Below are 25,538 nucleotides of genomic sequence, written 5' to 3'. Positions count from 1 at the left end.
CTTCTTTCCTTCTTTCTTTCTTTCCTTCTTGCCTTCTTTCTTTCCTTCCTTCTTTCCTTCTTTCTTTCTTTCCTTCTTGCCTTCTTGCCTTCTTTCCTCCTTTCTGTCTTTCTTTTTTTCCGAATCCAGCCTTCCCCATTTATCAAGGTTACTGGCGTTCTCTCCTGCCAGCCCCGGGGAGCCAGCAGATGCACGGCTCCCACGCTGGCGTCGGGACAAGGGACGGGGGCCCGTGGGGCTGGGGACGGGGGTGGAGGCTCGGGCCCAGCCTGCGCCTTGGGTCGGCAGCCGCAGAGAGGAGACGCGGTTTGATGCCTCCGTCCACTGTGGAAGCCGCTGAAGGCAGCGAAGGCAGGGCTTTGCAGTGCCGCTTGTGCAGCGGCCTTGCAAGAGCTTTATGCTAAAAGCGCGGTCAAGCCACGCGTCTCCGAGCGGTTTCCCTCCCTTCATTCTACCTCTGATGCTGCTGTTTTCCTCTGCTACCTTAAAAATAACGGAGGTTGTCATTGCTGGGCATCTCGCCCGTTTCGTGCCCTGCTTCTGTCAAACGTAACGTGCCGCACCTTGGGTCTGGCTGGCGTGGGGCAGCTGCCCCGCGCCCTTCGGAAAGCGCGGCTGCGGGGCCCCGGGCCGGCGCAGCCTCCCCGTCGTCTACAGCACCGTGCGGTCTCGGGTTGTGTCATGGCTCACAAGTGTCACAAAACAACGTGCACCAACCCGTCTGGCAAGAACAACTCTTTCCAAGAGCTGTAATACAGGCCGTGTTTAAATAATGCAGGTAAATCAGGAAGGCGGAGACGTGAGGCTGTCTCCCTGGGAGCTGGGAATTGCAGCGCCTCGGTGGTGAGCTCCCAGTGCACAAGCTGGGACCGGTGAGCCCCGTGCTCCGCTCTGGAGCCTTGCACCGCGGCGTTTTGCTAGAGCCAGCTGCCAAACTGTGCCCGAGCCGTGGCCGGGAGCGTTTCACGTCCCGCAGTCCCTTCCCGGCTCCGGCTCGGTCCGGGTTGGTCCCCGGCGGGAAGCGGCACGCGGCGGAGCAGCCGGGGGGCTGGCGGGTGGTTTTGGGTTGCCGGGGCTGGGGTTCGGTGCGGGGCAGAGCCAGCGGGCTGGGCACGGCGATGACCGCGCCGCTGTTCCCCGTGGGCTGGGCACGGCGATGGGGGAGAGCTGTGCCCTGGTAATGCTTTCCTTACGTGTCCCCACGTCCCCTCGGCGTACGTCCTGACCGACAGCCTGAAATACAAGCTCGGTTCCTCCCTTACAAGGTCTGGGTGAGATCTGAAGCCCCTGCAGATCAAAATTGGGAGCACAGCCCACACACCGCCTCCTCCTCTCCCTGCCCCCTTTAGCCGCTGCCTGAACTGAAGCGGGTTAACCACCCTGCCCGCCTGCACCAGTATTTCGCATTTATTAGCAGTCACTTCAGCATGTTTTAGGGTGCAAATACCCTGGGAGTCTGTTTTCCGTAGGCTGTGCTCAGCCCGGGCTTTGCTCAAAGGTCCGTGGCACTTGGACGCCGGGGGAGGCGGGACAGGTACTTGGAAGCGAGACCGTGGAGGATCCGCGCCACGGCAGGCGCGGGAGATCCCCGAGCAGAAGGTGGCTGGGGCTCAGCAGAATACGGGAGGGGGGTGCCGCCGATGGGACTTGCTCGGCCCCGCGCCTCCTCCTGCGGCCGCTGCTCGCACGCTGCGCCGGGGAGCGTCGCCGCGCCCGGCCGATGCCCGCAGCGGGCGGAGGAGACACCCAGTCCTTCTCCCGGTGTCAGCCAACCACCAGCCATCAAATCCAGTCCAGCCAAGGGGGTACCTAGTATTAAAACGCTGAGAATTATTTCCTTAGCCAAAAGGCCGAGCAGCAGCGGACCCTCAGCCTGAACCAGGGCGGTCGCTTTTGAGCTCCGCGGGCCAGCTCCAGCCTGCAGGTGACTCTGTTTGCTCCTCTCGGCCTCAAAAGCCGTTCCTTACCTCCCAGCTACGCCTCGTGCGGTGACGTTACTGGGTTGGCGACGGTCCTGACAGAGCCTGCGGCTGCTCGGTGGGGCCGAATCGCACCTTGGGTGGCTGTGGGCAGCCGGGGGCAGGAGCATCGCCAGCTCCGCGAGGCAGAGCAGCCTCCGTCCCGAGGAAGGGGTGCGCCGTTAGGACTAGGAGTTTGGGAGGTAACGGGGCGTTTCGGTTTCCAAACCCTCCTTGCCTTCTGCAAAATTTTCCATTGGTGTCTTAACCAGGGTGCCCTTGGACGTCGCCGTCCAGACGGGCACGGAGATACGCGGCTCTCCTTCCCCAGTCCTTCCAGACCTGCACCAGTTCAGAGCTGCTGTGACCCTCGGTCACCCCCCTCTTTCCATTCGCATGCAAGAAATAACGCATAAACCTCTTCAAACCGGCTTTTTCGCAGAAGGGTTGCGCTGGCGAGCCGGCAAGGCGGCGTGCCTCTGGCAGCCTCCCCTCGCCAGCCCCCGCCGCTCCGTCCGTCCGTCCATCCATCCCTGTCCCCCCTCCCGGCCGTCTCCCTGGCAACGCTGAGTGCACATCCTGGAAAACTTTATCCGAAATCTGCTCTGGGCAGCTTTCCAAATCCATGCTAACCTGATTAGGTGTCTCTGGGGCCTTGGCTGGCTAATCAAATTAGATAGCACTAATGGTAGCGAGGACTTTGAGTGGGCAGAGAGCAGTAAAACATAGTGTGTACTTAGTGATAATTATACTTGCTTTTGTGTCATTGATTTATATGCCTTTCCTCCCCCCCCTTTTTTTGTTTTCGTCTTTAAATGCAGCTATTCGGAGGAAGGAAAATGGCTGGTATGACGAGGAGCACCCGCTGGTCTTTCTTTTCTTGGGATCGTCTGGAATAGGTAACGTCGGGGTGGTGGTGAGGGGGACAGAGAGGCCGGGCCGGGAGAGGGGGCCGCTCCCGGGCTCCGCGCGCAGGTCCCCCGTAAAACACCAGTTAAAGGTGCTGTCGTCCTTCCGACCGGTCACCCCGTCCGTGGTCCCAGAGGACAACCGCCGCCGGACTCCGGCACGCACGAATAACTCACGCTGAAGTATCCCGGGGGAGCGTCTGCCCTCCGGGCCCCAAAACGGGGCAGTTTTCACAATAAAAGTGTCATTTTAGCAGCCCGGGGCCTCCGCGGGTGGGGTGACAGCAGGAACGTGCTGCTTGCACACGCGTCTCCGCTCATCCTGCTCCTGTGGGCCAGGATCGCTCGGTAATGGCGGGATTTTATTGACACCGATAATATTTGTCCTCAAGCACAATAAAATGCAACACGACGGCGGGATCAGTTCATGAAACGGACAAAATGACTTTTAGTCAGGGGGAAAAAAAAATAAAAATAAATTAAAAAAAGCAGCTTTAAAGGAAGCGAACTGTGACATTTGAAACGAGCCTGGCGCTTCTCCTGCATCCGCCGGCCCCGGTGGTCCCCGGAGGGGTTCGGGCGGCGGGACACCCCGCTGCCGCCGGCCTCCGGCCGCCCAGCAGCCCGGGCAGGTATCACCGCTGCACCAGTCGCTGTAAAGCCCTATAAAACCAGTAAGACGCGTTTCTGAGGCTTCATTGCACTGCTTACGGCAGCTCTGAAGCCTCAGTAACGTCAGCTGTCGGCTCCTCACCTCCCGTGTGTTTCCGTGGGAAATACATATTATTTTTTCTTTTTTTAGAGCCATACAAATGAATATTGAAATAAGAAAGCAAAGCAGCGGAGAATTTTATTGTCTATCAAATGGCTCTTTTATATAGGCCTTGAGGTAACAGCAATCTGGAAGCCCACCTATGTGCAAACTGCAATAGCGAATGCGTCTTCACATTTCAGTGGATTCCCACAGCAGTTAGGCACTTTAAAGATCCATTCATATATATGTTTATATATGTACAATACGTACAAGTGCACAGATAAACCTGATATATGTGCATATATATGTACAATATGTCTAAGTACACAGATACACCTCATATGTGTATATATATGTACAATATGTACAAGTGCACAGATATACCTCATATATCTGTGTATATATATGTACAATGTGTCTAAGTACACAGATAAACCTCATATGTGTGTATATATATGTACAACATGTACAAGTGCACAGATATACCTCATACACATGTATATATATGTACAATGTGTCTAAGTGCACAGATAAACCTCATATATGTGTATATATATGTACAATATGTAGAATTACATAGATATACCTCATATATCTGTGTATCTATAGGTACAATGTGTCTAAGTACACAGATAAACCTCATATATGTGTGTATATAAGTACAAGTACACCGATGTCTCATATATGTGTATATATATGTACAATATGTACAAGTGCACAGATATACCTCATATATCTGTGTATATATATATGTACAATATGTCTAAGTGCACAGATACACCGTATATATGTACAATATGTAGAATTACATAGATATACCTCATATACACGTATATGTATGTACAATATGTAGAAGTACACACACACACATATATATATGCTTACACATTGGGATCTACAGCATAACATACGAAGTCCACGCAGCTCGAACCGAAATAAGGTGCTGCATTTTGGCAGCTTGGCCCCGCCAGAGCAGCTTCCGAGCGCCGGGACGGATCCCCGTTCTCGCAGCCCTTTGGCGGTGCCCCGACGAAGGGATCCGGCCGACCCGACCCACCGAATCCCGTCACCGACCCACGGCCGCGTCAGCGCGGCGCTGGGCAGGCGCCTGACGCCGGCCAGACCGTCCTCGTCGAAAAAAAGCCAGTTTGGTATTTAGGATGCCATCTTTTTGTTGCGCAGTAGTTGGTTACGGCGGCCCCGGGAGCCGAAATCAGCCCAAATTCGGCCCCCCGGTGATAAACCCAGCGGTGAGAATCCCGATCCCAGAATTTTATGACAGTCGCCTTATTTAAATCAAAGCATGGAAGAATATCCCATTTCCCTGGAATTTCTTTAGGGAGTAAAAGGCATTGCACGTGAAACCGAGAATATTGAGAGTCAACATAGCAAAAACCTGATCTAACCGCACCTTTTTGTGGAAAAAAATAAAGATCTTTCTGCCGTCGTGTAGGAATCGGCTATGAAAGATGAAGCGGTGACGCCGCTGCCTGCTCAGCCGGCGCTGTCCCGGGGTCCGACACCGGCACCCCCTCCCACGGGTGCATTTGCAGGGAAAAACCACCCGTGTTGGTGGCAGCGGGTGCCAGCCCTGCCATTAGCCCAGCTGACGGGACAGACAGACAGTGGACAAAGCTGGTTTAACCCGAGTCGTTTCTCCCTGTCTTTGGAACAGGTAAAACGGAGCTGGGCCAAGCAGACAGCCAAGTACATCCATAAGGACGTGAAAAAGGTGAGGCCTCTTCCCTTCGCTGTTTGCCCTCCGGGTGCTTGCGGCAACAGGGGCGGGTTTGGTTTGGTGGCGGCAGGGCCGGGGGCCGGCCGTGCCGGGCCAGCAGTCCCACTCGCCCGGTGGCCCGGCCGCACGGCAGCAGCCTGGATTCATCCCCGACGGGGAAAGTGTTAAAACGAACCCGTGAAGGTCCCTGTCTGTGTTTACCCCTATATTTGAATTGTAAACATCTAAATGGCTTTAACGGTGTCTTGCGTTCCCCGTTGGACGTTGCTGTCGTTTTTGCCGTCCTGTGCTGTGAGCGCATTTTTTTTTTGCCTCGGTTACCGATAACGCTGTCATTTGTTAGGGGGACAAAATGCTGGAAATGCATTTGGCGCGCCCCTGGCCGCGCCGCTCGCCGCCGCGTTGGGAGTGGTGCGGCCGGTGGAGGTGGCGGCGCCGGTTTCACCCGGGGGTTCTGAGCGCCGACGTGTTTGGGACCCGAGGAGCAGAAGCTGTCGGCGTGGTTCGGTTTGTTATCCGCCCCCGCGGCTTTTAGCCAAGACGGGTTAGAGTTATTTCGACGTTTCGGTGGCTTAGTAAGGGCACAGTTCAGCGAGGTCTAAGATTTTAAAGCACCGAGCCGGGCTCCCCGGTCCCCGTTTGGGAGGTGCCCAGCTCTCTCCCACGGACGCTGGGGAGGGCGCGGAGCCGGGAAAAGGGGGAGGCACGAGCGGAGCTGCCCCGGCGCCAGCGCTCGCTTCATCCCTCTCCCCCACATCCTCCGGCCGAGGACGGCCGCAAGATAACATCCACGTGTAGAAGGAAGATCAAAAGTAAACCGACGCTATAAAAAATAGCTGTTCTGGTTTCTTTTCCTCATCCTTCTATAATTGCCTTCCAGAAGCAATAAATCCCGGCTCCTGGGTCGTCATCCCCCACTCCCACACCTGGCACTGGTCAATGCCCCAGCCAAACATCAAATGGAGAGATCGGCTAAACGCGGAATGCTGCGTTAATTCAATAGCCTGCGCAAATCGGAGTTTTATTGGCAATGAATCAGCCTGGCCGTCAGGGCTGCGACCAGCGGTGCGAGGGGGGCTGCGGGGGTGCGGCCGTTCCAGGAACTGACGGGGTAGGGACGGAAAACCCCGTACCCGGCCCGTTTTCATACCGCTGGAGAGGCTGCAAGGTCATGGCAGGCGCTGACCTCCGTCTACGGCCTGCGCGGTGTGGGCGCGGGAGGGCCGGGAGCGGGATCAGACCGAAGCAAAGCGGGTCCTGCGCAGCCCGGCGCCCCGTCGCTTGCGCCGGCCGTTTGCCGGGACGCCGGTGGGACGCTCCTCGGCGCGCGCGCCGCCGGGATCGGGCCCCAGTTTGTACACCTCGCTCTGCCCCGGGCACTTTGTTGGTAGTTTAATATTTTGCAGGGAAACATGGCTGTTTTGAATTGAAATCAGTCCTAAACTGGCCTGAACCTCTTAACCACCTCCCCCAGATACCCGCGTTTCACGGGAGAGTGGCAAACCCGGCAGATCCTCCTGCTTTCCTCCGTCCCGTGGGAGTTTTTCCTTTCCTTTCTTTCCTTTCCTTTCCTTTCCTTTCCTTTCCTTTCCTTTCTTTCCTTTCCTTTCCTTTCCTTTCCTTTCCTTTCCTTTCCTTTCCTTTCCTTTCCTTTCCTTTCCTTTCCTTTCCTTTCCTTTCCTTTCCTTTCCTTTCCTTCCTTTCCTTTCCTTTCCTTTCCTTTCCTTTCCTTTCCTTTCCTTTCCTTTCCTTTCCTTTCCTTTCCTTTCCTTTCCCTTCCTCGCCTCGCCTCGCCTCGCCTCGCCTCGCCTCGCCTCGCCTCGCCTTCTTGCCTCTCTTTTCCTCTTTTCTTTTTTCTTTTCTTTTCTTCTTTTCTTCTCTTTTCCTTTTCTTCTCTTTTCTCTCCTCTTCTCTCCTCTCCTCTCCTCTCCTCTTCTCTTCTCTTCTCTTCTCTTCTCTTCTCTTCTCTTCTTCTCTTCTCTTCTCTTCTCTTCTCTTCTCTTCTCTTCTCTTTTCTCTTTTCTCTTTTCTCTTTTCTCTTCCTTTTCTTCTACTCCACTCCACTCCACTCTCCTTCCCTTCCCTTCCCTTCCTTCCCTTCCCTTCCCTTTCCCTTCCTTCCCTTCCCTTCCCTTCCCTTCCCTTCCCTTCCTTCCCTTCCCTTCCCTTCCCTCCCTTCCCTTCCCTTCCCTTCCTTCCCTTCCTTCCCTTCCCTTCCCTTCCCTTCCCTTCCCTTCCCTTCCCTTCCCTTCCCTTCCCTTCCCTTCCCTTCCCTTCCCTACTGTTCCCGTACCTCCAGGAGCTGGGTTATAGCTGCAAGCCCAGGAAATTCAGCATCTGCAGCGAATCACCAGTTTCTCAAATGCAAAACGGGAGCGTGGGTAGCAGCTGTAAATTCTCTGCCGGTATCACCTCTTTGAGATGATCGCCCACGAACCTAGTTTACCTCGGCTTTATGATTTTGATTTTATTCTTGCGGCGAGGCATGGCGTTCTTCTTGTGATTTATTTCTAAAGAGCCGAACAGCAATAATACCCATTTTATTTAGCAATTGCGAGTTGCTGTCTCAGTCCCACCTGTATCGCTCCGGCTCTAGCGACGAGCGGAGCGGCTGAAGCAAATCTCGGCCGGGGGCTGCGAGCCGGCAGCGGGAACTGTTCCTGGCTCTTTTTGAGAAACCGCGGTCATCTTCCTCACGTGAACCCTCAGCATTTTGCGGTGGATCCAGCCGCTCCAGCGCCCGCCGGCCTTGGGAACCCCAAAACCTTGGGAACCCCCAAAACCGCCGGGGCCTGGAGCAGCCTTCTCGGTGGAGCGAAGCTTTGGGCACCTTAATCGAATATCCCGGTAAACGTTTCTCTCTCTTGCAGGGTTTCATCAGACTGGACATGTCGGAGTTCCAGGAGAGGCACGAGGTTAGTAAATGGGCTCTCTGCTTCCAAGGGGCGCAGCTTCCAGTTTAAGGGGGCATTTAAACAACTCCTGTCAATGCCTCGTTCCCCGGCGTTTGGTCCCTATCCTGGGCGGTGCTGAGCGTCTCCCGGCTGCTGCTGAACACGATGAGCACCTCCGGCTCACCCTGGCAGGGGCATCCAGGGCCTTCCCGAATTAATTCCACGTTCTCCAGAAAACAGGCGGGTCAGCGCGGCGAAGACACAGAGCGACAGCAGTTGCTCCGGGCCGTGCAGCACTATGGCAAACGCCAGCCGAGAAAGCAAGTGTAACTCAAAAAAACTAGGAAGAGGACCAGGGAGTGAGGAAAGCTCCAATAATTTGTGTCTGATGCTGTGGCTTCTGTACACAGCATCGCCCTCGGGGGAAGAGCGACTGGGAGAGACCATATCGTGCATGAAAGTCGGCACCCACCCGCGCCAGGCAGGCAGAGCTCAGCCCAAAGCCCCGTCCCCCTCCTTGCCTCCGAGACCTGGCCGAGCCCGGTGCGGGATCGCGCCACAGGACCGTGGTGCAGCTCTGGCACCGGAGGAGAGGTGGGACATCTCCCCAGCGTCACCCCCGGAGCCGGGGGGGCCCTAAACCCCTTTGGAGGGTCTCTCTCCCCAAAAAGCAGCAAGGTCCTCGCTGAGATAGGGCCATAATTTTTTTTCTTTTGATGGCTGTGGAGGGGCCTTGTATTTTTTATTGGTGCCGTTGGTGAGGCGCACCCAAATCCAGACAGCACGGGGTGAGAAATATCCCACGAGGGACCTGGGGATCGTCCCCATAAACACGGGAGCTGCCGCGTTGTTTTACGGAGACAGGGAGGGAGGAGGAGGAGGAGGAGGAGGCGCTGGCTGGGACCTGGCAAGACGGTGTCTTGAAGGAGAGGAGGAGGAAGGTGCCGGGAGGAGCTGGGAAGGACCGGTCCGAGATGGGAGGACCATTTATTTTTTGCATTTCGTGCTTGAGTTTTGACCTGGCACGAGGCAGTGGGAGCCTCGCCATCGTCGCCAGGAACCGCAGGGCCCTCGAATGGCCAGAAAAGGTCCAGAAACTCTGTTATTTTATCCAAAGCGGTGAAGTGAAGGGGCGTGGGAAGAGAAAATAAAGATGTGCTTGCAGCTGGCCTGATAGATGGGTTATGGTAGAGTCTTACACCGCAGGAGTAAAAAATAGATGAAAATAAAGCCCTGGTGATGATTCAGTACAAAGAAAGAGGAGGTAGGAGCAGCAGTATAAATGTAAGATATAAAATACTGCGCCCTGACAAAGACAAGAGGCAGAGCAAAGGGAAGGAATAAAGTAGAGAATTGCGACGAGAGCAATATAAATTTTTCAAGCAAACAAGGATCAGGAGGTCAGCCCGGGCGACAGCGTCCTTTGAAGGAGCCTGGGGAGCCTCCCGTGGCCCCAGGTGCTGCGAAACGAATGCGCTGCATGAGCCGCCCTCGGCTCACTCCTGCCCTCCCGCTCCCGAGGCAGCGTCCCGGGACCCCCCTCGCCTCCGCAGCCCGCGGCGGTGGGAGCGGGCAGGGGCGGCGGCGCTCCCCGGGCAGCCGGATCGTATCGCTCGGCAAAGGAGGAGCCACTCGAACGGGAGACTCGGGGAATGGCAGAAGGGTTTGGGTTGGAAGGGACCTTCAAAGGTCATCCCGTGCCACGGCAGAGCTCTTCCAGCCCTCGGACCGTTTTTGTGGCCTCCTCCGCACCCGCTCCAACAGCTCCGTGGCTTTGCCGTGCTGGGGGAGGTAGGTGCTTGTCGGCGCTGGCGATGGAGAAGCTGCCATGGCTCCTCTCCTCTGCCAGCCCGGCAGAGCCAGGCTCACCGAAAGGGGACACGCCGGCGGCCATGCCGCAGCACCGGCGGCTTTCGGCGCTCACCAGCACCGAGACCACGGCAGGCTCGCCCTTCGCCCGTGCTTCCTTCTCCGGGATTAAGGAGAGGAAATTGCTTTGGTTTGTGAGGATTCGGGATTTTGCTCCATGAATTCCTTCTGCTTCCCATACAAGCAGCCGGCCGCGGACTCTGCGCGTCCGGCGTCCCGGGGAGGCACGGAGAATTACCAAACCGGGCATTTTGTTCTTTTCCACTTTTACGCACCTGAAGAACTGCGACTGCGGACGCGCCCACAGACGTGGGTTGCTTGGAAATGCTCCGAGCTCTCCGTCAAGAATTACTCGTCATTTTTGCCAAAACATTTCTGGTGTCAGAAATATTCTAAACAATCCTCTAAATTTTTAAACCTCATTTCAAAAAACGTAGTATCAAGAAGGAATGAAGTCGGTTATCGACACAGGGCAAATGTTTTCCCTGTGGCCCCCTCTGGACCTTCCTCCGGACCTTCCGTGGCCTCTTCCCAAGCTTCGATTCCCCGCCAGAGCCCCCTGCCACTCATAATCCTTTGAATTCTTGCTCTCAAAAAGGCTGAAGGGGATGAAAATAGGTCTCGGACAGCTGGGATGGGGCACTCGGACGCTGCTTAGGAAAGCAGGGGCTGGGCCTGTTGGCCTGCCGGTGGCTGCTCCCGCAGACTCTGCTGGTTAAAGCTTGGGCAGGGTCATTGCTCAGCAGCCACCAATCTGCATTTTGCCAAACTGTTGCTTATTAAGCTGATTTGGGGATGCCCGGGGTGTGACGGATGTCACACAGAATATAGAGCTTGATTTCTCTGCAGCAAAGAGCGGTGGCCGCCTGCCGCGCTACCGAGAGGGCTTCGCTCCCGGCACCCGCCGTCGGCTTTCACGTGCCCTGTTGCTTCCTCCTAGGTGGCCAAGTTTATCGGCTCTCCGCCTGGCTACGTGGGCCACGAAGAGGGCGGGCAGCTCACCAAAAAGCTGAGGCAGTGTCCAAACGCCGTGGTGCTCTTCGACGAGGTGGACAAAGCCCACCCAGATGTCCTCACCATCATGCTGCAGCTCTTCGATGAGGTAAAGCCCCATTTCAGGGTCCGAGTTGGCCGTTCGGAAGGTGATGGTGAGCGGTGCGAGGGATGATGGCTGCAAGAGATGTCCTGGAGCAGAGCCGAAACGCTCCAGATCAATAGTCCCTTCCAAAAAATGTGAGCCAGCCCGTCAGCGCCTTCTCCACTTTAACCGCAGGAAAAGGGACGATGCTGAGGTCTCCTGGTGGAGTAAATGACATCTTTAGGCAAAGAAAAAGCTGGGCGAATTGCTGGGAATTGCTGGTTTTTAGCTCAGGGTGGTTAATTGATGACTCTTCAGACGGCACGTGATTTGTCTCACACCTTGCCTCCCCCAAACATAGAATGGTTTGGGTTGGAAGGGACCGTAAAGATCACCTGGTTCCCCCTGCCGTGGACAAAACCCTTCAGCCGATTGCTTCGGAGGAGTCCGGGGCCGCTTCCCAGGACTTCAGCTGTCTCCAGAGGAAGCCAGAACGCTCTTGGAGATGCCTGGGAGGGCTCCCGAAGGGATGCCGGCATGGACCTGCCCTAACGTAGGCAAAACTCCTCGGGTAGCAGCCTCGGAGGAGTCCGGGGCTCCCGACAGCATCGCGGGTGCTGGGGGAAGGTCCGTGCCCAGTAGCTCTCTGGGAAAACTCCCGGGCGTCTCCAGGAACGTGCTGGCCACCTCTGGAGCCGGCTCGAGTCCCAGAGAGAAGCCACAGGCTCCTCCAAGGCAGCTACCCACGGAGTTTTGTCCGTGGCGGAGGCCGGTCCGTGCCCGTCAGCGCCCCGATACTCCTCCCTCCTGCTACTTTAAGGTCCCCAGAGGCAACCAAACTCCAGAGCAACGCGCTGGGAGGTTTGGGGTTTTCTTTTTTGTTTTGTTTTTCTTTTAAGGATTAATAACACAATTTTTTCTTGCATAGATCATCGCAGCAGCAGCTAAATGTGAAATCAATTCCTGTACCACGCACTTGACAGGGCAATAACCCAAATGTTAATCTCAAGCACCCAACAAGGATTTGTGTCATTGTGCTGGATATCTGCTGCTGGAGACATATCGAGGAAAGAAACTGCCTGGGGAGCTGCTTTTTTTTTTCCCCTTATTTTTCTCTCTTTTTTATTTTATTAATCAAGAGAACTAGTACCTTTGAAGGGTTCCTGCATCGGTTTGGTAGGAGGAGGGTTGATGCCGCAGCAGTCGGCCGCAGCGGCGGTCGCCCCGCTTTGGTTTGCCGGGCGATCCCGCGGGCGCCGGGGATGCTCTGTGTTGCCTCTTGCTCTCACGGCCTCTCCGTTGCTTCGTTCGCTCCATTATAGCCATAACCCGGTTATTCTGGCAAGGTTATTTTGGCTTTGCTTATTTTCGGTCAGGCTACCAGCAGCCTGTGCCTTCCCACGGTGCTTTCGGACCACCACAAAGCCCGCTCCGAGCCCTCCCGGACGGCCGCGGTGCCGCGGGGAGCTTTGAGCCGATGCCTCTGGAAGGCTTTGGTGAACGTCTGGGCAATGTCGCTGGAGCTGTTCGAGGCACCGACGCCTGCAGCTGCCCGCTCTGCCCCCGAAAAGAGCCCACGCCGGGGCACACCTCGCGTCTCAGCCGCGCCAGCATCCCGGCCTAAACCGCAGCCGCGGGCAGGGCTGAGCCCAGAGCCTGGGCTGCCTCTGAGGGTCCTTCGAACCCACCCGAGGGGCAACAGCCTCTGTTAGAGGGGTGGGACAGCGGCACGAGGTGACAACAACGTCACCTGCGCTCGTGGGGTTCGCCAGGGCTCACGTGCCGGGCCCGGAACCGCGGCAGGGAGGCAGGCAGAGGACGGAGGGCGGTTGAGCTCCGTACGGTCGGTCAGCCGTACGGGCTGCCCCAGCCCACCTCCCCTGCGAGGAGGCATCTCCCAGGGCCTCCATCGAGCGTGTCCTGGCCAGGGCGGGCTGGGACCGCGTGCCGGGCGAGCGACGGCCATTCCTTGGAGAGGTGGGGGCTTCTTCAGCCTCCGCAGCTCAGCCCTGCCTGCGTCCTGCCTGTATCCCTGGGCATCCCTTCAAAAATCAACCCGCTCGGGGGAAAAACGGGCCCCGTGTCCTTCTGCCTGGTGTTTTGGCACTGTCCCGTGGCGCCTGCTCACGCCGCTTGCCTGGGCTCGGTGTTGTTGCAGGGCAGACTGACGGATGGGAAGGGGAAAACCATTGACTGCAAGGATGCCATCTTTATCATGACCTCCAACGTGGCGAGCGACGAGATCGCCCAGCACGCTCTGCAGCTGCGCCAAGAGGCCGTGGAGATGAGCAAGAAAAGGATCGCAGAAAACTTAGGTACTGGTCTTTCAGTGTCGTTACTCCAAATCCCCAAAGCATCCACCTCCCTCCCCACCTTCCTTTGACACCGGCTCGGCCGTCCCTCCGCCGGGGGCAGCACCCCGGCCCTCCTGCCCGTCCACCGGTCTCCCTCCTGCGACACCTCTGCCTGGGGCTTGCCCTCCTCCGAAATCCTCCTTATTCGAGCGCCCATCCTTGAGCTCTGTCTTTGGAGAAGGCTTTGTAGCCCGCCTCGCAGCCTTCCTCCTCCCGTGCCCTCTTCCCTTCGTCTCCTCACCCTTTTCCTTCTTTCGGGACCCTTCAAATGCTTCCCAGAAAAGACTGGGGCGGGTACAGGTGCTCACATTAAAGAGCAAGAGTTTTGTTGCCTCGCAGTCCTCCCAAAAAGCTCTGAGCTTAATCGATTTTACCTCACCTTGGAATGGGAGCCCTGGGCCCACACCTCGGGGTCCTGTAGAAAATTGTCCAAAAATGTGAATTAGGTGATAAAAGGAGAATTGGGGGGGCAAGGGCAGCCTCTGCGATTGGAAGTGAACAGCTCTGCTGCAGGCAGCAGAGCCCCCGTTTACCTTCGCCGGCCGGCTGGTGGTGACGCCAGTGGCACCAGGAGGCCCCAGTGACTGGTAGGTCTCTGCTGTGCCACAGACGGACGGACAGACAGCGATGCCTGCACCGGGGGCCGTCCCCCCTAACTCTAAGATACGCGGCAGTTTGTGAGCACGGGCGCTGGCGCGGGGAGCAGAGGGAAACGCCGGCTCCGTCGCCTGCTGCTGTGCCTGTGGATCGCCAGGCAGCCGCCGACGCCAGCTCCAGCCCTTGTTTTCGCCTCAGTTTTCAAAAACTCATCTTTTTTTTTTTTTTTTAAGACCCTTCTGTGGTCTGAAATGCACCCCGCATCCTCCGTAGGGTGTCGGGCAGCACGTGCCGTCACGGATACACCCTATTTCCTAAGGGTCGGTCTCGGGAGCTCTGCTCGCCGGCGGAATCACAGACGCGCAGAACGCCCCGAGTTGGACGGGACCCACGGGGATCACCGAGTCCCGCTCCCGTCCCTGCCCAGGACAACCCCAAAGCCGCCCGGAGGCGCTGCCGCGCGCGGTGTGCGCCGCGGCTGTGCCCGCGACCCGCGGCCTCCGCACCAGCTCCACGGCAGCAGGAAAAAATGTTGGCTTTCGGCGTCAAATGTATTTTCCAGCTTCTTTCTCACTGTCGCTTCCTTTTTATTTTGAGAAGTGGATGCCAAAGCTGGCTTAATTCAGAATCTTTAAACTTCAATCAAACTAGGTAAAGGACAAAGCATGCCTGCAACTGAACTTTCAAGAATAACATTTTAAAATGCCAAGCACTTTTCTCCTAAATGAGGAAAGCATTGAATTTTAATTTCTCGAACTGTACAGCAGACAGCTGCTGTGAGCGAACGGCGGCGAGAGAGCATAGCCGGAAAACGCGTTTCGGCTCGGAAGCCTGCCCTCAATTGAGTTTCGTGGAGCTCCTTGCAATTTACGGAGTTCGTGGCTTGGAGATCCTCCTGCAGGCAGTGCCCGGAGGTCAGCGTAAATGCCTGGGCGGGCAGATAAGTGGGAAGATGGAGGGAAGGAGCCGCTGCCGCAGCGGCTCTGCGTCCGCAGAAGCAGCAGATATTGCAGGTGGCGAACCTGAATACTGGCTATGCACACCGGGGCGCTCCCTCTCCTGCCGTCTCCAGCTCTCCTCTTCCAGAATTCCCGCTACTTACTGAAAAACCCCTGGGGTCTTTTAGCAAAAAAAAAAAACAGAAAAGTGAAATGGGCCAAATCCTTATAACCGAAGATCCCCCCTGCTCCATTGAGACCGCGTGGCCGGGCTGCGCCGTCATCTGCCCTGCAGCAAACTGCCCACCCAGGGACGCACCCCAGCACCCGCAGCAAACTGCCCACCCAGGGACACACCCCAGGGACGCACCCCAGCACCCGCAGCAAACTGCCCACCCAGGGACGCACCCCAGGAATGCACCCCGGCACCCACAGCAGACTGCCCACCCAGGGATGCACCCCAGGAATGCACCCCGGCACCCGCAGCAAACTGCCCACCCAGGGACGCACCCCAGGAACGCACCCCAGCACCCACAGCAAACTGCCCACCCAGGGACGCACCCCAGCACCCGCAGCAAACTGCCCACCCGGGGTGCACCCCAGCACCCGCAGCAAACTGCCCACCCAGGGATGCACCCCAGGAATGCACCCCAGCACCCACAGCAAACTGCCCACCCAGGGACGCAGCCCGGCCCCAGCGGGCTCGTGTCTGCCCCGGCAGGGAAGAAGAGGTGATTTCCGAGCGCACGGCATCGCTTCGGCGCGCGCCGGCACTGGCGTTGGTCCGGTGGAGCCTGAGAGCCCCTGGTGCCGCTGCTGGGGGTGCAGCGATCCTCATCGAGGGCTCCCAGCACCCAGCGTGGGTCTTCCTCCCTGCGTGTCGGGGTCCTGCCCAGAGCGCCTCGGATGCGAGGGATCGCCCTGTGAGCGTCCCCGCGTTGAACGGCACCTGGAGTTAAACGCGTGGAGATGGAGGGGGAAGCGAGGCGGTAAAGACAAAGAGAACGGTGAATTTGGGCGGCAGACGGGTACACCCTGCGTTTCAGCTGCCCGTGGCGCTTGGGAGCTGGGATTCGGGAGCCAGCCAGACCCTGGCTCCATCTGCAGTCGGCGGAGGGAAGTAGACCCCGGCCGGAGCTGGGCCAACGGCCCGAACATGGGGTTTGCCCTTTGCTGAAGGGCCCGAGGACCCTTCCCGCGCCCGGCAGAGCCGCGGGGGCCTACGTGGAGCGGCCCCGGTGACGGCGTGCTCTGTGCCTCACGCGAGCGGCACCGGCTGCGGGAGCCCAGCCGCCGGCCGGGGTCCGTGGCAGCCAAGCGAGGACTCCTGCTATCCCGAATCTCCGGGCGGCCGCTCCCGGGGCGCAGGGCAGAGAGCAGGGGCAGAGCCGGAGCTCTTCTGCCGTGCAAGCGAGACGGGTCCGCGTTGGGTGCTCTCCTCGGCAGCCGTGGGAGCCCCGGAGCCCGTGTCCAGCGTGCCGAGGGCAGGGACACCCCGCTGCCCAGCCAAGCGTGGTTGGTGGCACGCGTGGAGGTTCCGGGGCTCCTCCGAAGCCCCCCGGGCCCCCCGGCCCGCCCAGCCTCCGGCTCCTCGTCACGCTGCTCTGCCCGGCCGTCCTCCGGGAGCAGCCCGCGTCCCGCCTTGCCCGCCGACACCCCCTCCCCTCCTGTCTTCCAGAGGACGTCCAGGTGACCGACCAGATAACCATCTCCAAGCAGTTCAAGGAAAAGGTTATTCGCCCCATCTTGAAGGTACGGATGATCGGTTTGTTCGTGGCTTATGTTTCAGGTGCCCTGAGCTTTGGTTGTTGAGTCATTCGATGCAATATCCGTGTTCCCCAGCCAGCTGTCTCCCAGCTGTGAGATAAGTGACGTGACGTCATTTTTTTTCATTTTCAGAGCTAAAAAATAAGGTCAGAACGCAGCAGAAATAAATAACAGCATCTTATTCGCTCCCTGTGCTCTTATACCAGGGCAACGACACGAGACGAGAGGGGTGGGAGGTGCCGCAGTGGGGTTTTGGGGGTCTCCGCTCTCCCGGGGCCACCATCTGCTGCAGAGGGGCCAGGAAAACCCAACCGCAGCGACACGTCCCGGTGACATCCAGTTTCGCTCAGACGTTTCCGAAGCTCTTCAGGGCGCTGCTCACCCGGCAGCTCCTACAGAGACCAAGAATCTGAGCTCCCGGCGGGAGGCTGGGATCGGAGCCTCGGAGCCGGGGAGCAGCGAGGGGCGTTGCTGCAAGTGGCTGGGGCAGGAGCGAACAGCGGAAAAGGCCGGAGCTGGGCTTACACCGCAGGAGCAATCTGTTTCTCGTTCCTCTTGCCACCTCCAGAAGAATTCATTCCTCCCCTGGGCCTTGCCGGGAGGTGCTCCTGCCGACCCGAGGGGTTCCAGCGCCAGGGCAGGGGGTGGGCTGGCTGCCGCGGCCTCGCCAGCGGTCGGAGCAGGGGGGGATCCCCGGGGATCCCCATCCCGCAGCCTCGCCGTCGCCGCTGTCCCTGTCGGGGTCGCCAGCCCCGTCCCCGCTGACCCTCGCCCCTTGTCCCTGCAGGCTCACTTCAGACGAGACGAGTTCCTGGGGCGGATCAACGAGATCGTCTATTTTCTCCCTTTTTGCCACTCGGAGCTCATCCAGCTTGTCAACAAGGAGCTGAATTTTTGGGCCAAGAAGGTAAAAACCACGCCGTGCTTTAGAGGTAACTTCTCAAGAGATGCGCGAGCAGGAGGAAGTCCCTGCCTGAGCCTTCATCCTCCCGGTGGGGAGGGAGAGTGAACGGGCGCCTTCGCCATGGTCTTAGCCGCTGCTCGACGCGAGGGGACCCTGCTCGGGGGGCACGGGACCTCTTGGGACAGCGGGGGGCGGTTGTGGTGGGGCAGGGCCGCGTTCGGAGGCCTGATTTGTCTAATTGGTCTTTGCACATCTGAGCTCTCTGCGGGGGCTAAATAGGAATTGGGGGCCCGCCTGCTTTGGGCCTGGCCTGCTGGAGCTCAGTGCCCTTTTTCCTGGGCCCAGGGACGCTCTCGCCCCTCCGTGGTGTCCCCGCTGCCCGAGGAAGGGGGTGCCAGCGTTGCTCGAAGGCATCGGTAACTCTTCCTCCTCTTCCTCACCCCGCAGGCCAAGGCGAGGCACAACATCACCCTGCTCTGGGACAGGGAGGTCATGGACGTGCTGGCTGACGGCTACAACCTGCACTACGGCGCCCGCTCTATCAAACACGAGGTAAAGGCAAGGACGGAGCAGGGGCGACGGCCACGGCGTCGCCTCCAGCCCCGCTCTGCACGGGGAGAGCCAGGATATTTGGGGTCTGTCCCGCAGAAGAGGGTCCCCGTAGCTCCCGAGGGGAGACGCTCGTGGGCTGCGGGAGGAACCGTCGCAGCCAGTGCGCTCCCGAAAGAGACGGGGAATAAACAGGACGAGCAGGAGATTCTGGGATCCCGCGCTGGCCGAGGGTGGGACGGAGACCCCCCGCCGCCCCGGGAGGCGGCTCGCGGCGGGCTTCTGACCGGAGCCACTGTTTCTCCTTCAGGTGGAGCGGCGCGTTGTGAACCAGCTGGCCGCTGCCTACGAGCAGGACCTGCTGCCCAGGGGCTGCACCCTGAGGATCACGGTGGAGGACTCGGACAAGCAGCTGCTGAAGAGCAAGGACAGCTCTTCCCCTGGAGCCCAGAACACAAAGACGCCGACCCTGCGGTTGGAGATAGTGGAGAAAGACAGCAAATCCCGAAAACTGGACATCCAAGCGCCTCTGAACCCAGAAAACATTGCTTACTTCTTGTAGGCAGCCACGAGCGCTCCCGGAGCGCGCTCTGCCCCGGCAGCGGCCGGCGCGGGTTGCAATAAAACACCGTCAGACTCGGAGCGTGCGGCGCGGCCCCGGCGGCGAGGGCAGGCAGCAGGCAGGGCAGGCAGGGGCAGAGCCCTGCTCCTGCCACCTCCGCTGCCCCGTCGGCCCGCGCCCGCTCGCCCTGGGGTGGGCGCAGGGGGCTCTGGAGCTGGGGGCGGCCAGGGGCGCGCTGCCCTTCGGGGAGGGGGAGGTGGAGGGTCCTGGGGTTTCGCTTGGCACGAGAAAGGGTGTCGGAGCTTTTTAAGAAAGGGGCGAGCAGGTTTCAGGCCGCACGGGAGCCGGGGTGTCGGGCTCGGGGGGGATTTGGCATCCCCCGCTGCGGAGGCTGGGTTGGGAAGGGGCAGGACGGGGACCGAGTGTGTGACAGCTTGATTTTTAAAAGCCACCAGCCTCTTGGCTCTGTATTTTGCCCGCTTCTCTTTATTTATTGCAATAAACACGGCGTGCACATGCAACCTCCTGCCTGCGGCGCGGGGGCTGCCCGTGGGCAGGACGCGTCCCGGGGGGCTCCTGCACCTCCCGCTCATCACCGGGCCCCGCTCCCCGTCCGGCCAGCGACAGCCCCCGCAAACCCCGCCGAGTCCCCCCGCCGCTCGCCTTCTGGGCTGCTCCGGGGAATGTCCCACCGCCGGGGCTTCACCTTCACCCAGGCTGTCCCCGGTGTCGGAGCTGGAGCCGAGGTCCCCGGCCCGGGCAAATGGTGGCGGCTCTCGCTGGGCAGAACTGGGTTTTTCCGATGGAGGCGGGAGGTTTCGCTCTCCCAGCCGCGGTTTGCAGACCGGCACCGTCCCCGAGAGCCCTGCGGCGCCTGATCCTGCCGCCAGCCTTGCCGGGGCTCGGGGGAAAGCGTGGCCCAGCGGCGTGAGCGATTCGGGGCTCTGCCTTCTGCGGCGTCGGATGGCGGGATGAGGTGTCCTGCAGTGGGAACCCCCGGGGTTCGGGGGGCACGGTCACCACCGTCACCCCGCCGAGACAGCACCGGCTCCTCCGGCTGCCGACGCGTCGCAGGGGCGGATCGTGAAGAGTAGGAAATTAAATATAAAAGGAAATCAAACCAAATAGCCCTCCCGAATTAATAAGTCACAGTGGGAGGGGGCAGCGAGCTGCGGGGGTCCCCGTCCGGCACGGCAATGCCAAGTCCCCCGGCCCGAGCGTCCCCGCCGGCGCTGCTGGGCCGTGCCGTGGTTTGGTTTTGGCGCTGGCGCTCATGTTCCAGGGGATACGTGATGGTTTAGGGGGGCTGCCCCCGCCGGCCTTTCCGTCCCTGTCGCCTTCTCCTGCCGCGGGGCTTCATTCCGGGACGCCACCGGGGACCAGGGGCTGCAAACGGGGGGGAAAAGCTGGAAACAGGAGAGGATGAGCCCGTTCCCACCCGGCACGGGGCCGCGGGCGCTGGCGCTGGCCGGGCGCCCAGCCCGGGGGGAAGGGGGTCTCTGGCAGCGGGATTTGGGCTTTGGGAGCCCCTCGGGGCGAGCGGCCGGCCAGAGCGGGTCCCGCTTCCCCTGGAAGGGTTTTGGAGCTCCACTGGGCTTTTCCGGACCCTCACATGGAGACGGGCTCCCGGCGGGGGCCGCGGTGGGGACGGCGGGCTCCAGGGGGGCTTTGCTCCTCGGTCCCCCGTGCCGCAGCCGGGGAAGGACCCGCGCCTGGCAGGGGCGCAGGGGGGCCAGGGCTCGGGGAGGGGGTCCCCGAAAACACGGGGGGGCCTCGTGGGACAGTGAGCGCCATCCCCAAACCTGCCGTCACCTCCTGCAGCGAGCGAGGCGGGCGAACGCCAGCCCCACGCTCTGCACGGCCGGGACGGGCAGCCCCCAGCGGAGGGGCAAAGCGGGGCCCCCTGGGGACCCCCAAGCCGCCGGCCGGGCCCCCAAACCGGGGGGCTGCAAGCAGAAATGGGGCTGAACATGGGGGGGTCCTGCAATGGGGCGTCCGGTGTGTGATGGGGGGCAGAGCTGGGCCAGGGGGGTGCGTACGGGGGCACGGGGGTGCATGGGGGTGCATGGGGGGGGCACGGGGGTGGTGCATGGAGGTGTGCATGGGGGTGCACGGGTGTGCACGGGGGGGGTGCATGGGGGCATGCACGGGGGTGCATGGGGGTGCACGGGGGTGCACGGGGCTGCATGGGGGGGTGCATGGTGGGGTGCATGGGGGGGGTGCATGGGGGTGTGCATGGGTGTGCACAGGGGTGCACAGCAGTGCTGCATGACGCTGCGGCCGACCCAGGGCCGAAGGCAGGTTCCCTGCTCGCAGCCCCAGGGAGCGGCTCCCTCCGTGCCCCACGTGCCGCCACCCCAGCACCCCCACGCCGACACCGCCGGGCCGGCGGCACCCGGTGCCGGGGCTCTCGTGGGTGCTCCCGCACGGCAGCGGGAACGGGCCCCGTCCCACCTGGAGCGGCTGGCTGGGGCGCAGGGAGAGCGGGGAGCCGACGGCCAGGCGTGCCGTGCCGCGCCGTGCAACGTCATGCATGGCACGGCACAGGCTGGCATGGCACGGCGCGGCGCGGCACAGCGCGGCGTGGCGTGGCACGTCAGGTTGTGCCATGCCGTTCTGTTCCATGCTACGCCAATCTCTGCCATGCTTTGCCGTGCCGTGCCACGCTCTGCCGTGCCACGCCACCCTGTACCCCGCCATGCCCTGCCGCGCCAGCCCCAGGGATCGCAGCCCCGGCCGGGGCCGCGCTGGGGGGCAGACGGGGCCCTCCCCGATCATTTTATTTGTTTTTAATGGTGCTGGCGGCGCGGCCCCGGCGTCCTCTGAGCAAACAGCAGCGGGTGAAAGGGCTCCCTCTGACAGATCAAATAAATGTGCCACCGCAGCCGGGCCGGGAACAATAAACGGGAGGCAGGATCTGGAGGGGAGAAACATCAGGCTGTGACGGGGGAAATTCAATTACCGCCAGCCTTCAGCCCCGTGCCGGGCTCCTAATTCGATTAGGGGCAGGCGAGCTCCAGCGAGCGGAGGGGCCTCAGTGCAGCCCCGGCGCGGGGCTTTGTCACCGGGAACAAAGCGGCGGCGGTGGCCGGAGGCCTGCGGCACCGTCGGGCCGCGCGCGGTGCGGGAGCAGCCGCCCCGACGGCAACGGGGGCCGGGACGCGCCGGGGGTCTGCGCCGCAGCGCGGGGGTCCCCGCGGGGCGGCAGAGCCTGGAGGAGGCCGCGGGCGCTGCCGTCGGGCACGGGCCTGGGCAGCGACCCTGCAAAGCTGGGACCCGGGCTGCGCGGGGACCCGGGCGGTGCCCAAGGGGTCCCGGCAGTGGGGGTCCCGCCAGCCCCCCGGCTCCAGCGGGGCCCGAAGCCACCTGGGCACAGGGACACGGCCCTCGGGTCATGGATGGGCCCCAGAGCCCAGCGGGACGGAGGCACGGGTGTCCCGGTCCCCAGCTCCTCAAGGAGGGACGGGGTCCCTGTCCCCGGATCCTCGAGGGTGGAGGGACGGGGTCCTGGTCCCCAGCTCCTCAAGGAGGGACGGGGTCCCTGTCCCCGGATCCTCGAGGGTGGAGGGATGGGGGTCCTGGTCCTCGGCTCCTTGAGGATGGAGGGATGGGGGTCCCAGTTCCCAGCTCCTCAAGGAGGGACGGGGGTCCCGGTCCCCGGCTCCTCCACCGTGCCCAGCCCTCCCCGCTGCCCTTGCCACCCATTTCGGGGGGGCTCAGCCTGCCCCCCCGCCCCATCGGGCAATGCTGGGGACAAGTGGGTGCCCCTGCCGCCAGCACCCATCTGCCTTCCCCCACCAAAGCCAGCGGTTATCGCCCACGGCTGCGTCCCCGCTCCCACGGCAGCCGCGGGGACGCAGGGGGTCTCCCCCGCGCTGCCCCCACCCCCGGCCGGGCAGGGACCGGGTGCCCCAGCTCCCCCCATCCCCCTCCCCCCCCCTTCATCCCCCTCATCCTCCTCGCCCCCCGCCCCGTTCTGCCCCTGGCTCTGGGTAGCAATAGCAGCAGCTCCTTGCGTGGCAGATTGCTGCCTAATTAGTTTAGAGGGAAAACTTAATTGAATTAACTTTTTCACAACTCCAGCAGCCTGACAGTCGGGGCTCTCGCTCAGCCGCCAGCCTCCAGCTCCGTGATCTAATTAACTTGTTTAGCAACCTGCCCGCGCGGCCGCGCAGCTGGGGTGGGCGCGGGTGGGCAGCACCCACCAGCCCCTGCCGCGCCCGTGGGGGCCCCAGGGTGCCGGGCCCAGGAGCGGGGCCCAGCCGGGGGGCAGCGGGGGCGCCCGGCTCCCGGCCGGAGCGGGGCACCGGCGGCTCTGCCCTGCGGGGCGCGGGACGGGAGATGGGGCAGGAGATGGGACAGGGCATGGGGCAGGTGGTGGGACAGGAGATGTGGGAGAACACGGGGCAGGAGATGGAGCAGGACATGGAACAGGGCATGGGGCAGGAGATGGGGGAGGAGATGGGACAGGGCATGGGGCAGGACACGGGCAGGAGATGGGGCAGGACATGGGGCAGGAGATGGGGCAGGAGATGGGGCAGGACGTGGGGCAGGAGATGGGGAGGACATGGGACAGGAGATGGGGCAGGACGTGGGGCAGGAGATGGGGAGGACATGGGACAGGAGATGGGGAGGACATGGGACAGGAGATGGGGCAGGACATGGGGCAGGAGATGGGGCAGGACGTGGGGCAGGAGATGGAGCAGGACACGGGGCAGGAGATGGGGCAGGACGCGGGGCAGGAGATGGGGTAGGACGCAGGGCAGGAGATGGGGCAGGAGGTGGGGCAGGACGCGGGGCAGGAGATGGGGCAGGGCGTGGGGCAGGGCGTGGGGCAGGATGCGGGGCAGGACGCAGGGCAGGAGATGGGGCAGGGCGTGGGGCAGGGCGTGGGGCAGGAGATGGGGCAGGAGATGGGGCAGGAGATGGGGCAGGACACGGGGCAGGAGATGGGGCAGGAGATGGGGCAGGACGTGGGGCAGGGCGTGAGGCAGGAGATGGGGCAGGGCGTGGGGCAGGACACGGGGCAGGACACGGGGCAGGAGATGGGGCAGGAGATGGGGCAGGACGTGGGGCAGGACATGGGGCAGGGCGTGGGGCAGGGCGTGAGGCAGGAGATGGGGCAGGGCGTGGGGCAGGAGAGGTCGTGGCAGCCCCGGGCCAGCGGGGCCGGTGCCGAGGCCCGGGCGGGGACAGCGCCGCTCCCGCAGGACCCGGGCAGGATCCGGCCGCTCCCCGCGGGGCCGGTGCCCCGGCGGGCAGGGAGCCCCCTCCTCCCGGGCGGGGCACAAAGCGCTCCGCCGGCCGCAATCGGACTCTTAAATCCTCTTTAGTGAAAGTGTTTGTCTTGAAAATGGCCCCAAATCCGCCCCCGACCCCCCGCAGCCCCCGGCGGAGCGGGGCGAAGCCTCCCCGGGGGCTTTGAAATGCATCCCCGCGGAGCTGGGGGTGCAAAGGGCAGAGCCCCCCGCGGGGGGGGGGCGGCCCCGCAGCCCCCTGCCCCCCCCGGGCACCCAGGGGTGCGGGGGCCCTGCCGCCCTCCTGCTGCTGGGTGCTCAGCCCCGGAGCCCCCCGGCCCCGCGGGAGCCCTGCGGGGGGGGCAGAGCCCACGGGTGGGCGCCCGGAGGGGCCGGGGGGGGCTGGGACCCCCCTGTGCTGCTGGGGGGGGCACGGGGGGGATAGGGAATGGGATGGGGATGGGATGGGATGGGGATGGGATGGGGATGGGATGGGGTGGGGTGGGATGGGGACAAGGATGGGATGGGATGGGATGGGATGGGATGGGATGGGGATGGGGTGGGGATGGGGTGGGGTGGGGTGGGATTGGGATGGGGAGGGAGATGGGGATGGGGACAGGGATGGGGATGGGATGGGATGGGATGGGGATGGGGATGGGGATGGGGTGGGGTGGGGTGGGGTGGGATGGGATTGGGATGGGGAGGGAGATGGGGATGGGGACAGGGATGGGGATGGGATGGGGACAAGGATGGGATGGGATGGGATGGGGACGGGGATGGGGACAGGGAGGGGGAGGGGGATGGGATGGGGACGGGGATGGGGACAGGGAGAGGGAGGGGGATGGGGATGGGATGGGGACGGGGATGGGGATGGGATGGGGACAAGGATGGGATGGGGACGGGGATGGGGACAGGGAGGGGGATGGGATGGGGACGGGGATGGGATGAGGCTGGGAACAGGGAAAGGGCTGGGGCTGGGGCCAGGGAGAGCGGGGCGGGATGGGGACACGGGGGCGACGGGGATGGAGACCGGGACCGGGGATGGAGGCGGGGATGGGACGGGTGCGGGGCTGCTGCCGGGCCGGGGGTCCCCGGACACGGGGGGACGCAGCGGGGCCGCCGCCAGGACCCTCCCGCCGCCCGCCCCGACGTGCGGGGCTGCCGGGGCCGGGGTGCGGGGTGCGGGGTGCGGGGCCGGCCCCGGGGGCGGGGGGCGGGGTGCGGGGCGCGGCGGGCGCCCGCGAAGGGTTAAGGGGGGGGGCGGCCCCGCCCGCCGCCGCCGCGCCCGCCGGCCCCGGGAGAGGACATTGTCATGCAAAAGCCCCCGGCGAGCGCAGCCTTTGTCCGCCGCTCCCCCCGCCGGTATATTTACGGGGCGCGGCGGCCCGGGGCGGGCCGGGGCGGCGGATGGCGGGGGCGGGCCGGGGGCCG

At 62.0% G+C, this 25,538-nt stretch overlaps 1 protein-coding gene across 1 annotated transcript in view; it reads left to right on the top strand.

Moving 5' to 3' along the window:
- CLPB (ClpB family mitochondrial disaggregase) overlaps window positions 1-19,358 on the top strand; it is a gene marked incomplete at its 5' end in the record, with an annotated part of 92,292 nt that extends 72,934 nt beyond the window's left edge. The window contains 10 exon segments of the mRNA XM_082304467.1: window positions 2,780-2,857; window positions 5,296-5,309; window positions 5,311-5,352; window positions 8,229-8,273; window positions 11,062-11,223; window positions 13,358-13,514; window positions 16,767-16,840; window positions 17,643-17,762; window positions 18,207-18,311; window positions 18,619-19,358. Of these exon segments, the coding sequence (XP_082160593.1) occupies window positions 2,780-2,857; window positions 5,296-5,309; window positions 5,311-5,352; window positions 8,229-8,273; window positions 11,062-11,223; window positions 13,358-13,514; window positions 16,767-16,840; window positions 17,643-17,762; window positions 18,207-18,311; window positions 18,619-18,870 (1,049 nt within the window). The 3' untranslated portion in view covers window positions 18,871-19,358.
- Window positions 19,359-25,538: the final 6,180 nt, after the last annotated feature.

Source organism: Platalea leucorodia (genome assembly GCF_965183815.1).
Source record: "Platalea leucorodia genome assembly, chromosome: 2".
Lineage (NCBI taxonomy): Eukaryota > Metazoa > Chordata > Aves > Pelecaniformes > Threskiornithidae > Platalea > Platalea leucorodia.
This window is presented reverse-complemented; position numbering and strand designations above follow the sequence as displayed.